The 14014-nt window shown below is 46.2% G+C and overlaps 1 protein-coding gene across 1 annotated transcript in view; it reads right to left on the minus strand.

Moving 5' to 3' along the window:
* Nucleotides 1–14014, minus strand: part of BACH2 (BTB domain and CNC homolog 2) — a 320826-nt gene that overhangs the window by 3535 nt on the left and 303277 nt on the right. The window contains exons 4-5 of the mRNA XM_069487912.1: nucleotides 11883–13475; nucleotides 1175–1381 (exon numbers count right to left, since the gene is read on the minus strand). Coding sequence (XP_069344013.1) covers nucleotides 1175–1381; nucleotides 11883–13475 — 1800 coding nt within the window. The remainder of the gene's footprint in view (nucleotides 1–1174; nucleotides 1382–11882; nucleotides 13476–14014) is intronic.

Genomic DNA, 14014 nt, shown 5'->3' on the forward strand with positions numbered 1-14014 from the left:
ACGCTGGAGGAGCCGCTACAGACTGAACCAGAGCAGGGATGTCTTGCTAAGGAGCTTGGGCTTGACTTTGCTGGGGATGGGAGCTATTGCACACAGGCAGATTTTCCCTGCTTGGTGGGCGTTAATTAGGAAAAAAAAAAAAAAAAAAGACCCTGAAGTCCAGGGCTATCTTGATAACACATGCCATTTCCTTGTGCTTTTCAAACATCTCATCCTCACTCTTAGGTTCTCATCAGGACGGTGGCTCTCCGGGAGCAAAAGATTGCTGCAAGCAGTCTGAGGACCCAGACCTGGATCAGGATAACATTATGCAGCCTCCTTCTTCAGCTTGACACAGACATGGCACCTGAGATGAGTTTCCAGTATTTGGCCAACTGAAAAGTCGAGATGAAGGAGGTCGACCCCGCGACTGCCTTCAAAGCTATAGCCAGGAGCAAGAGGCCACCTGCATTTATTTCCTGTAGCTTAAGGTTGCTTATCAAGGAGAAGGAGTGGGGGCATGTAGCTCTGAGGATGGGGAAGTCCGTTCCCTGAGACAAAACACTCTCAGGCCCAGGAAAGATAAGGCAGTCACTCTGAGGCAGAACTGCAAAAGCAAGGACTCTGGGGCTGCACAGGGCACCATGAGATCATCCGGCTGAGCAATGGGGGGTTCTATCTCTAACCTACACTCTTCTGCTGGGAGGCAGGAGAAGGCAGTGGTAAGAAACATACAACCTGCAATCACACAGCTGGGTTTGCATTCAAGCCCTACTGTGTACTGGGAAGTTACCTAATTTTTCTGTGTCGTGGTTTCCTCCTCTGTAAACAGGATAAAACAGTACCTAAGTCATAAGGTTAGTGTGAGGATTAAATGTGATTCCACAAAAACAGTTCAGAAGACTACGTGGCCCACAGATGCAGGCAATAAATACCGGCTGTTATTCTGTGTCAAATGGAAAATAAAAAGAACTACCTTTATAGAATGGCTGGAGGATGTAAAATATTGACAGACTATTACACACCTGCACGTACACACACCCTGCAGATGTAAAGCTATTATTGCTGTTGGGAAATCTGCTTAAAAATAAACCCAAACTTCCCTGAAGGGTGACCGTTCTCTCTACTTTTTCAACATTCACTGCTGTAACTTTTCATTAGTTCTGGCCACTTGGGGTTGCTGATCACAACTCACCAACTTGCGGATTTCACATTCTAAATTCTGAATACAGTCCAGTTTCCTCTTGCGGCAGCGCTGGGCCGCGATGCGGTTCTTGCTGCGCCGGCGGACGTCGTGAATGAACTCTAGCTGTTCTGAGGTTAGCTTGTGCATCTTGATCATCATCTGGAAATCGTTCCTTGGAAGATCTGTGATTTGATCTACAGGAAAAGGAAGTTTGACCTGAAACCAAGAACAACAGAATATGAGTATGGCAGCTGGATTTGAGTTTTAATTATGGCAGGTTAAACATCAAAAAAATGGTAAAACCTCCTTTTTAAGATGACCAAGTAGTATGGACACTACTGAAAGTAAGTAGGGATGAATTCTTCCCTGTACAAGTACAAAAAAGATGTAATATTTGGACAAACAGAACTAAGAACACATAAATGTTATGTTATCATTCCTGAGATTTTTGAAGCAGAAGGTATGGAAAATATTGAAAAATGTGTCATCTTCTACTGTTGCAGCACTCTTGTAAGGACTCTATAGTTAGTTGAAATCTACTTCCCTAAGATATATAGCCTAACTCAATGAAATGACAATGACAAATTATAGGGAGATAACAAAAGACTTATCTAAAGTACTTGACTGAAGACAGCCCCACACATCTCGAAGATGCTGGAAAAACACAGTCATCAGGGTGATTCTTAGTTACAACAGCATCAAGGCAGGATAACGAGATAACTTGGATAGGCTCTGCCCGCGTGGACTGGGAGTCAGAAGAACTGGGCTTTAATCCTCCTCACCAGTCATGAGACCTCAGGCAAATCATTTTCTTTCTGAGCTTTAATTTCCTCCTCTGAAAAATGGGGCATTTCTCCCCATTTTTTGCTGTATAGTGCTGTATAAGTGTTTGGCACTTAGGCTGACTGTTTTCTACCCAAATGGCCATCCCATCTCACATTTCCTTTTACAATGTAATGTTGACATTCCTTTATTGAGAGGTAGGATGCCTTTCCTGCCTTTTGACCAACAGAATGCAGTGGCAGTAATGACGTGTGATTTCTGAGGCCAGGTCAGGAAGGGCACTGCATCCTCCCCTTAGGCCTCTTACACTGCTTGCTCCGGAGGGAACCAGCTGCTGTGACTTGGGGACACGGAAACGGCTCATGTGGAGAGGCCCAGGTGGAGAGGAGCTGGTGCCTGCAGCCGACAACCAGCATCAGAATGAGCCCCCTTGGAAATGGAGCCTCCGGCCCCCGTCAAACCTTCAGATGAGGCAGCCCCAGCCAACATCTGACTGCAGCCTCATGAGAGATTTTGAACCAGAGCTGCTCAGACGGGTCACTCCTAGATTCCTGACTTGCATTTACATGTCTCACAGAAACTGTGAGAGAGGTTAAATGATTATTGTCTTAAGCCATTAAGTTTTGGGGTGATTTACTGTGCACCATTAGAGAACCGATGCAGGGACCTTATCAGCAAAATTTCTACTTTCATACTCTTGACAAATCAAGGCAAATTAAGCATTATCTAAAGAGAGGATACCAGTCTTTCGAGGCTGGATCTGTGTCCTCCCTGTATTGTTAAATGCTTGGCTATGACCCTATGGCTGTTAGAAACATTTCTTAAGAAACACAACCCATGAAAAAGAATGCGCGTAAAAAGCCCCGCGTGCAAAAGGTGAGGGGTTAACCTAGGCTGTCTATCTCTGGGGCCTCCTCAGCACCCATGAGGTGAAGAACACGGGTCTGCACCTTCAAGCAGTTTGATATCACTCTTCCCAAGGCTCTTGATGATTCAGGGGATTTGGGTGCCCTTCTGGTCCTGCTTCTGAAACTCTTGGAAGAGGAAGGTTGCGCATTGCCAGGCCAAGAGACAAGGTGTTTCCCAGCTCAGCCTGCTTAGTGCAAGCTTACATGCGAGTCTGCCTTAGCCAGCCAGCAGGTGGCGCTACAAACCCAAACTTCCTTCAAGAGCTGGCACAGCGCTAATATTCTACAAACACCACGAGCCACACGTGATTTAAAAATTTTCCAGTAGCCACATTAAAAGAAGTAAAAAGAAACAGGTGAACTGATTTTAATAACGTATGTTATTGAACCCAATAGATCCCAAAATTCCAACCTGTAGTTTAATATAACACAATTATTGAGATCGTTTACATTTTCCTGTGCTAAATTTTCAAAATCCAAAAAGTATTTTGTCCTTACAGCAGGTCACAATTCAGACTAGCCACACTGCAGGGGCCCAATAGCCTTGTGCAGAATGTGGCTGCTGTATGGGACAACACAGCTCTAGACGACAGAACAAGTGGACTCAGTGTACCCGAGGAGCCTGAAAAACACACAGGCCTGGGTTTAACGGATCAAAATATTTTTGGGAGAAGAAACCAACTCTCATTAATATTTAGGTGCTGCATTGTTAAGTCTACGTTCTTCCAGGGAGTGAGAATGAAGATATTTTATTCTAAGCTCAGGCTTTTTCTTTGGTTGCGTCAGATACAGGCAGACACGAGTCCTGATCCTGGCATTCGTGGCTAATCCCCATGCACAAAGGCAAACATACTAAATGATCATTTGACTGTTCTGTGTTTGGGTGCAATTTCTTTGTCAGGTTACTTCACAGCCCTGAGCCTGTCTGACGTGGCATTTGCTGAAGGTTCCCAGTGGGGCTCTGATTCACCTTCCACATGGGGCACTCTGTCCCATGACACCTGCAAAATTTTGGTCCAAGAAAGCAAAGTCGCAGCAGAGCACAGGACACCACTCTTAGCTCAGCCCCACTCCTACTGCTAGATACAGCCAGCCGGGACAAACGGCTCCTTGTTATGGGCTCGGGAAGGGCCTTTGTCCGTGAGGCTGTTTGCACAGGGATTAGAACGATATGAAAGAATGTTTGATTTCCCTTTTATACCCTTTGGATAACAAACAGACACTTGGATCCTGGATGGTGCCTCGACAACACAGAGACCTGCCTGTTGGAGACACGGACGTTTCGACACAGCAGAGGTTGTGGCATTTTAGGGGCTTGTGGAGTTTCCCCCTCTGCAGACAACAAAACCATTCTAATTCTGCTCTAAATGTGTTTACTTATTTTCAGAAAGAAAATATACCTAGAGTTCAGGCTATGAGGAAAGTCAAAAGGGCTTCTGTACCAATAGCTACCGTATTTAAAATCATCTAGACAGTGAATATAAAACACTAGGGAAACAGGACAGAGGACTGCCAGGAAAAAGGAAAAATCAACAATGCTAGTTTCAAAGTCCCTGCAGCAAAAGGCCATATAAAATTTCAGCAGATCTGTTGCAACTCAAGCCGCTTTTTAAAGAGGGTCAGAGGCAAAGAAGACTTAGCTATAGACTTTCTTCCATGTGGAAAAAACCCCACTTGTGTTTCTTTTTAAAAGTTTCTGTTACGCTTTAGCAATGGAGGTCTTACGTTGATGAACAAGCGGGGGACTCCCTGAGGTGCTCTTGGCAAGGGGCAGTGGGGACTTCACCCAGCTATTTGTTGTTTTCAGAGCACTAAGTTCCAAGCCAAGGGGCATCTGCCCCAGAAATAGGGAGCAGCCACCAATCCTTTGGTCTCTTGGAGAACATTCTCCTCACAGGCTCTTGGCACCCAAACATTGCCACATGGGGCTGAAAAGTCAGATACTGCCTCCTGGCCTTGGAAAGCTGATTGAGAAGTGTCAAGGGCCTCCCCTCCTTCTTCCAGAGAACAATCACATATAGTCCCAGCAGGACTTGACACCTTGTTTACTGTCCCTCCACACACACACTCTCCCAGGATTTCACTGCTCAGCGGTGGGTTGGTTTTCATTCGCTAGCCCCTCATAAATAGTGCAGAATACCCAACCTGCCAAGATGAAAGAGTCCTGCCAACCACCTGTCTGAATGGCCTCATTATACTCAGCCAGCCACACGTGGCTCTGGGGGAGCAGGCTGTCTATAAAGGGAAGGGCATGTGGGATTTGTGGATGCTGATCTGGTTCTCAGAAGAGGCTCAGAGAGGCAGGGGCAGCCACTGAGTCAGCAAGCCAAGGGCCAAACAGGGCACCATGGGGCGGTGCCACAGTTTGCACGATAAGCTACTGTTTGTTGATTTACCCAGCTCCAGCAAAGTGCTGACTCGTCGCTTCCCTCTGGAACACGACAGGAGGAGCAGGACTAGAGGCTGGTGTACAGCATGGGACCCGCACTGCCCTGCTAAGCAATGACCAGAGGAGGGTTAGACCTTTTGGGGGTTTCTGCTCTTTAGCAGTTAATGAAATTGATGGTCCCTGCAGTGTGCCCAGGGACCTCTGGCCTTAGGAGGTGGCAAAAGGTAGGAGGAAGATGTGACAGCTGGATGGTGCACGAAACCTAAACGTGCCTCCTCAGGTGCCGTCTGCACCGGCGAGGCAGAGGGCCCGAACAGGGGAAGCTGCAGGCTGGACCCTGAGATGCCAGCGCCTCCTTCTCACCAAACAGAAATCACCCCCTCCACTTCTCCCCGCTGCCAGCCACGACCCCCACTCTGCAGCCTAAACCATCAGCCCCTTCCTCCCTATTAAAAAAAATCATTAAAAATTATATAATATGTATAGTTTCTTTCAGAATGTTCCAGTATGCATACAAAAAAGGGCAAAATTTTTACCCCCCAAATGATGACTCTCTTGCTCTGGTGGATTTCCCTGCTCTGTTTTCATATTTTTCATGAAGCTGTAATCAGACGGTACTGTATCTATCTCACCTCATCATGCCTCCTGACGCTCATTTCACTTGCCTGGTGTTTCTGGTTTGCTGGGTGAAGGTTATGAGAGAAGCAGGACGTAGCTGCAAAATTCTCAGAAAAAGCCAGAAACAAGCATCTACTTCCTCCAGAAATCCCAGTGGAAGACTGGTTTGTGAATTATTTTTTCCTATCTCATTTCTTGGTTTTACTACCAGATGTTGTATGGAACCTGCAGGAACAGGGTCATTTTAACATGATACCCTGAGGCAATGATGGTGTGGCCAGCTCCTCAAAGCCTTTGACACCTGTGCTCTTATAGGACCCTCAGATCCCCCTGAGTTGTCTGGTGGAGCAAGACGCCCATTGGATGGATAATTCCAGAGCTGCTGGAACCGAGACAGCCAGGTCAGTGCTGGGCAGAAGCCAATGACAAATCTCCCCTCCCAGACCAAGAAATGTTTCCTGCACAATTGTATTTCTACATTCTATTCTCATGGCCCAGTTTCTGGCGCAAATGCAGGACACCTGGGATTTAGTCGTGATACTGCAATTAATTAGCTGTGTGAGCTCAGACAAGTCTTTATTCTCTCTGTCCTAAAGTTCTTTGAGGATCTGTGAGTCAGAGGGAGATAATACCTGCCCTACTTAGCTTATAGGGTTGCTATGAAGAATAAAACTGGATAATAGGTGGAGAAAGCGCTTTGAAAAGTTTGAACTGCCTTATAAATATGAGGTGCTATTGTTTGTCAGCCCTGTCTTTCTTTGTCACATGGTTTCTTCTTCCAGACATATAGTGTGCTTTGGAATTCCAGACACTAAGAATGTTCTTCTAGACAACATGAAAACACTGTTTTAATTAGAAATATGGCTGACTTCTATGCTGCCCAGCAAGGCTTCTTTTTATTAAGGAGACCAATTACAGACACTTCTAAAAACATGGCTGATCCACCAAACCACAAAAATGATTGTAAAAATTTTACATACAACATGTGTCTCCAAGTCAGTGTTTGGGTGGGAAGAGTTAGAGTCAGACATGGCTCTTCTATGCCATTTCTGTGTTTGCTCTGGACCTGTTTCTCATTTTCTCTCTCTCTTGTGCACACACACACTCACTCTAATATGCTTTATTCCTCTCGACATAAAACATGTTAATAAAGCAAGCCCAACTGAACTGATACTTTTGGCTGTGCAAATAAACTATCTAGGTGCTTCTTTACTAAAATCCACAATTAATTAGAAATGCTTCAGGTACAAAACTGTCTTACTAAGAAGCTTACCACTTGGAAAATGATTGTGACTGTCTATAATTTTCAAAATTTAAAAACAAACCTGTAAACCCCACTGAGATACTTCACATCCCCTAGATGGCTATAATAAAAAAGATGGACAATAACAAGTGTTGTTGAGGATGTAGAGAAATTGGATCCCTCACACACTGCTGGTGGGAACATAAAATGTGACAGTGACCTTGGAAACAGTCTGGTAGTTCCTCAAAAGGTTTAATGCAGAGTTTTCATATGATTCAGTAATTCCATTCCTAGGTATATAATGAAGAGAAATGAAAACATATATCTTCAAAAAACTTGTACTCAAGTGTTCATAGCAGTGTTACTCATAATAGCGAAAAAGTGGAAGCTACCCAAATGTCTCTCAACTGATGAATGGGTCAACAATATGTGGCATGGATCAACATAAAGGAGTATCATTCAGCAATAAAAAGGAATAAAGCACTAACACATGACAACGTACATCAATGGCAGGGGTGAACTTTGAAAACATGTTGCAGTGAAAGGAGCCAGACACAAAAGGCCATATATTGTTAAGATTCCATTTGTGCCAAATGTCCAGAACTGGCGAATCTATATAGAGACACAAGGTAGATTTGTGGTTGCCTGGGGTTGAGGGCAGCAGGCAGTAAGGAGTGACTGCTAATGGGTACAGTGTTTCCTCTTAGGGTGATGAAAATGTTCTGCAATTAGCTAGTGGTGATGGTTGTATAACATTGTGACTATATTTAAAAACCACTGAATTGTTCACTTCAGTAGGGTAAATTTTATGATGTGGGAATTATGTCTCAATTTAAAAAAGCAGCCTGCGTGAGACATACACATCTAAAATTCAAACATTACAGACATCCATGGAAATGAAGCTTTCCCTACTCTCCCTCTCCCCAACGTTGCTTCCAATTTCATCTTATTCTCTACACTGATTTTATTTATACAGTATGTATATTTATGAAACAAAGTAGGACCTTGTTGTGCATACTGTTTTGTGACTTTTTTCACTTAACATGACTTGTTCATTTTTTTTTTTTCCATCATTGGAAGAAAAAAATTTCCAAGCTGACTTCTTAAAGAATGTAATAAATCCAGAAGTCACAAAGAAAAAGACTGATACTCTGACTACACAAAAATTAAAATTTTCTATATGGAAAAAGATACTGTAAATAAACAAACAGACTAGGAGAAAATCTAGGCAACATTTATGAGAAGGGGCTAATATTCCTAATATTAGGGATTAAGGTTCCTACATATTGATTTAAAGTTAAACAGCACAAAAGTGGGCAAAGATGTAAACTGGCAATTGATAGGAAAGGAAAAATAAATGTTGAATACACACAAAACAAGATGTCAACTTCATTAGTAGTCACCATTTTTTGCCCATCACATTGGCAAAAATTAAAAAGACTGGTGATTACCAGTACTGGCAAGAATAGAGAAAATGGACACTCCTAAATTGCCAAAAGATAATGTGAATTGCTCCAACCTCTTGGGAAGGTAATTAGGTAGTATTTAATAAATGGGCACAACCTTTAACCCACTTATGGGACTCTAACCCACAAAAATAAAAGCACCACTAGTAATAATGTGTTCACAAAAATGTTTATTGTGGCAACGTTTATAAGAGGGAAAAAAACTGGAAACAATTGAAGTGTCTGTTAATAGGTGCTAGCTGAATGAACTGTGATTTATAAGAACCATGGATATTAAGGAAGCACGTGTGAGCCCTATGTGATTGACCTAGAGCCAAGCACACAGTAGATAGCTATGTGAAAAAAAGGAAGTTGAGTAATCATACAATATAATGCCATTAAAATAAAACCCAAACCCCTAGAGATGTGAATATATATTTGTGTATTGTTGTAGGCACAGAGAAAGCCTGCTAAGTGTGGTATGTTTGGGGCTAGGTATGTTGTGTTCTGGTATTTAAAAGAAAAGAAAAGAAAGTAATTTTAAAAAGGTGAATACTGGTAAAGGCCAACATTGTGTTAATTCAAGCTTTTTCAAAGCTAGGGAACAGTTAAAAAGGATGGGAGATGGGAGAAGTTCATGTTTATGAGATGGAAGAGCTACTTAACATGGCATAACCAGAACATCTTATAGAAAATAAGGTATGCTCACACTTTTCTTTGATCTAACATTTTGGCTCCTTCCAGAGGTGGAGGAAGAGAGATTGGGGAAGTGCATCTAAAGTGTCAGGCTGGTGGCTGGCCAGGGCTAGGAACCCTTTTGGTTTCTGACTCTGGTGTCTCCTTGGGGTTCACTTGGAAGAGAAGACACCTGGACCTCATCTGAGAGCAGACTGAGGCAGAATCAGCCCAACAGATGCTGGCTTCTTCCGGATCTTCAGGAAAACAGGTTCTGACTCATGGGGAAGGAGCATCATTACTGGGGGCGACAGTTCCACCAGCATCCAAGTACTAACTCCCAAAAGCAAGTTATAAACTTTAAGAGCAGCAGTCATGCTAAGTCCCTGAGACAGTTCTTGGGCAACCTAATTTCTGTTATAGGAATACTAAAGTGTCAAATTGGGAAAACCTGAGCTTTACTATCACTATCCTGTCCAAAATGTACTACCGAGAGGGGCTGCGATTCCTGAAATGGCATAGCGCTTTGGTAAATGTCTCTTCTTTCACTGTTGAGGCATGCAAACAACAGCTTCTTTTTTTTGGAAAGTAAAAACATAAAACTATTTTTAAAAGCAGGGGTATTTCTTGAGGGAAGACTAATCCTGGTCATGACTGCTATGCAAGTTGAATGAGTGTCCTTTTGATTGAGTCATTATTTTCAGTTCTAAGGTAGATAACTGATACGGCCCAACACAGAAAAACACATGTGCTCTTCTTGTGACACTGAGTTCCAAGAAGTGACTCTAAGCTGTCTTTTGGGATATTAGAGGGGCAGAAGAAGATGTACCTGAAACTGACAGTTCCTTGAACATATGCAAATGTCACAAAAACACAATCCATCACGCCGAACGGCCGGACTCCTCTTAAGGGAGAGACAAAGAGCAAAGACTCAGGCGTTTGTCCTCTTCTCACCACACCAGTTCTTGGTGAGACAAACCACGATGCAGACAAACTGGGCCCAGGGCCTAGCCTTCCACATTGGGCACACTTATTAACAGTTTCAGGGACAAAGAGAAAACCTCACAACATTTGTGGCCAGAGGGAAAGAATGAGTGAGGAGAGAGAGTGCATAGTCTTTCATCTCAGTCCTCGCAGGTCAGGGACCCAGATGTGAGTCTGGCTTGGGGGACCGGGCACGACCCTCCATCCCGAACCTAAGGGCATGTGGTGTATGCAAATGGGACTAGTTTCCATTCCCATTTCCTTTATTATTTCTTTCAGTAAATTAAATCTGTTCCACGTTTCTCTGCCTTTCTCCATTTCTGCCAGGCAGTTAACAGAAGAGCAGAAACCAGGCTAGCTAGCAGAGAAGGGAAAGTGACCACAGGGCATTTCTGCAGCTGGCACAGGGAACTGTGGAATCTATTTTCAAAACATGCCCGCACTAAAACCTCATGTGCTTCTCGCCAATCTTGTGGAGGCTGAATAAACCGCACGTGGCTCTGTGCAAAGCCACCTCACCCCGTGTGGCATTTCAGCTGTCTGGTCAGGTTAGCATCCTCTGCCTTACAGAGGCTGCCATCCAGGGAGCACAGGCGGGTATGAGGGGCACTGGCCTAGCAGGACCATGCTTCATTTCTTCCTGTGTTTTGTGGCTACGCAGCTCTCAGGAGGGACTTGTCCCTGGGTTCGCTCACTCTGCTCCCGAGGCAGTCGGCGACACAGGAAGCAATCTCGGGTTGGCTCCCTGTCAGTCAGCAAGATGGTACAACAAATGCCAGGTCATGACACAGCCTCCCTCGGGTCTTTCTAGGGAACACTCTCGCTACTGGGGCAGTGGGGACCTGCGGGGCTCCTATTCTTCCTTCTCCTCAGTCACATGAGTCTTGCTCATGATGTGGCCACTGCTGTCCCATCCCTCTTGCCCAGCAAGGGTAAGACACAGATGGAACCTTTGGAAATTTCTTCTATAAAGCACTCTGTTTCAGGGTGGACAAAACCACGACTCCAGCCCACTACTCCTCAGAATGACATCCTATCCTTTGGGGGAGCTTGGGAAACGATCTGTTATACGCTGTGTGTGGCTTCTGTGACGACCCTGGGGCCAGGATGGACAGTGAGCATTCTATCATTTGCACCGTGATGGACATGAGATGGCCCTGAGGTCTTCTGCTGACAAGGAAAATTTAAAAGGTGCTGGGAGAGCACCTGTTTTGTGTCAATCTATTTAGTTTCAATCAATCAATCTCGAAAGAGATTCTTCATTTTCCTTCCTACTGATGGGGCGAAAGGGCAAGGATGAGGGTGATGAATATGGCATCATTTCAAAGCAGATGGAGGACAGGGGAGAAAGCGAGGAGGAAGGGGAACGATCTGAAGTACCCGAGCCCACTTCCATGCATTAGGCTTAAGCTTTTTCCACTAGGCAGCTCGCCTCTGCTTGTTGAGTACTGAAATCTAGATCTACCATCACGTGCCTTCTAGGACAAGGTGGTTAATCTGGAGTCACTCTACAGCATCCCGCTTCCATGGATCGGGGAGGCAGTCCCTTCACTGTCACCTATAATCTTGGCAAATAAGAACAATCTGGGAGTGGTAGGGGAAGGGCAGGGAAAAGTCCAGATAAAGGACTGAGAGAGTGGGTCACATGCTTGAATTTATGTGGGTTCCCTACCTCCTGGCCCCTGTCCTGCACAGGACACGACTCACTGTCTGCTTCCGAGAACGATCCGGATTCGTCGCTGGAGTTGGTTCCGTAAGACTGCTCACATTTAATTTGGGGTCGGACTGGGTTGTACATCCCATCTCCCATCAGGCCTGGTTCCTGATGTTCTGTGGCAAGGAACTTGGCTCCCTGGGAACAGGGCGAGGAGGAGAACTCACAGAGAGGGAGGCTGCAGGGTGAGCCCCCACTCCCGTCCTCTGCGTAGGAATAGGAGGAGCAAGAGCTGGAGGTCCTGGTCCTGGTCTCCAAGGGGGGCGAGCGAGGGCAGACTTTGATTGGCACCGGGCAGCTGGTGTTGGGCCGCATCCTTCCTGGCAAGTGGTCAGCCATCAGACCACCGTGGGAGTAGGCCTGTGAGCTGGGGAGGGACTGGCCAGCCCCCACCCACAGACCCTTTGGCACCGGCTCGGAGAGGTCTTTGTCCAAACTGCTCACCCCAGAATATGAGTGCACCGAGGTGCTCACTTGGTCACAAGCGCTGGAGGAGAAGATCACGCTCCTCCGGTCCAGCTCTCCCTCCTGTTTACAGAGCGCCTCCAACCCAGGCCCCCTGAGGGGCGACCCCATGGTGAAGTTGGGCATGTCCTTCTGGCCCACGTGGGGCTGTCCGTAATTCCCTGTGAAAGGGGTGTAGTCAGTTTTAAGGTCACCCTGAGTGATCCCCTTGTCAAAAGGGCACGCTGGACTCCTGGCAAAGTGCTGCTGGGATGTACTGGGCAGGCCAGACAGCTCCACACTCTTCGTTATGCTGAACAGAGACCTTAAGCAGGAGGGCGAGGACACGCTCCTGGACCTCTCCAGGCAGGCGGCCCCCACCGGGGCGGCGGGGCCGGGGGCGGGGCTGGGCTGCTTCGGGTCCATCTCCACGTCCCCAGCTCTGTCCTTGGCGTCGGGCTCATCTCCGGACAGGCAGAGCGTGATGCTCTCTTCCTCGTTCTCTTCACTGGGTGGCTCACTTTTAATCTGCCCCATGGCAAGCCCCGGCTTGAGGCTGTTGCCAGAGTTATCTTCGCTGAATGTGCTTGCAAAACCTGAGGTACTGTGTGATGACGCATTGTAGACATTCTTGGTACATGCAAGCTGGTATTTCTTGTATCTGGGGTACTGCGTTAACGCGTCCTTTTCGGAGCTCTCCTTGGTGTCCGTGGGCACGTCGGTCTCGGGCAGCAAGGTTTCCTCTTTCTCTGCCGCTGGGATGGCAGTGGCCTCAAAGCTGATGGGGTCTGGAAGCATCTGGTCCCTGGGGCAAGCCATCTTGGCCGTCTCGGCATCCATGGTCTCCTCCTCTTCCTCCTCCTCCTCTCCCGCGGAGTTCTCCCGGTCGTCGTGCGGACGCTGGCACGCAGCGTCCTTCCGGCACACGAACAGGCCATCCTCGCTGCTCAGGAGCTGGGTCTGCAGGAAGCTGAAGCAGGAGTCCTCCAGGTTGTGCATGCGCAGGAACTCCGCACAGCGGATGACCTCGCGGATGTTTTCTCTGCTGAGTAACAGCTTGGCAGTGTAAGCAAACTGTAACAGCGGCCCAAAGCCCCTGGCCGTGACCTGCAAAACAAACAGGGAAATCGCCAACATTACCATCAGCACCTCTATTGTCCCGACTCCCTCAACTGAAGCAAGATAACCAGACAGTGCTAACGTCCCAGAATAAAGACTGCAAAGGAGCAGTTAATCTTGTACTGGGTCAGCAATGATGCTGCTTCCAATAATTAGTGCCTGTCTCCTGCACGCCACTGCTGTACTTCATCACAGCCCAAGCGGAATTGAAAATCACCAGGGTCAAGTGGCTAAACAAGATGACAACGGGTCCAGTGTTTACACTAATGAAATATCTTGGCAAAAATGCACGGTGACAATGGGAAGCCTATTAATTTCCCTCCCAATCAGGCCTGTTGAGAGCCATTCTACACAAGGAGCTGCTCGAGCAGCTCACTTGAGCCAAAGAGCATTATCATTTTTTGTCATCCACAAAATTGGCAATATGACCCTGTTAAAAACTCAAAGTCCATGGGGTTGCAGAAATAGTTTTTCCTCATTCACTTACAATGCTAAAAGAGACATTAAAAACAACTGTTATGTTCATA

Source organism: Eulemur rufifrons, chromosome 15, assembly GCF_041146395.1.
Source record: "Eulemur rufifrons isolate Redbay chromosome 15, OSU_ERuf_1, whole genome shotgun sequence".
In the NCBI taxonomy this organism is placed as follows: domain Eukaryota; kingdom Metazoa; phylum Chordata; class Mammalia; order Primates; family Lemuridae; genus Eulemur; species Eulemur rufifrons.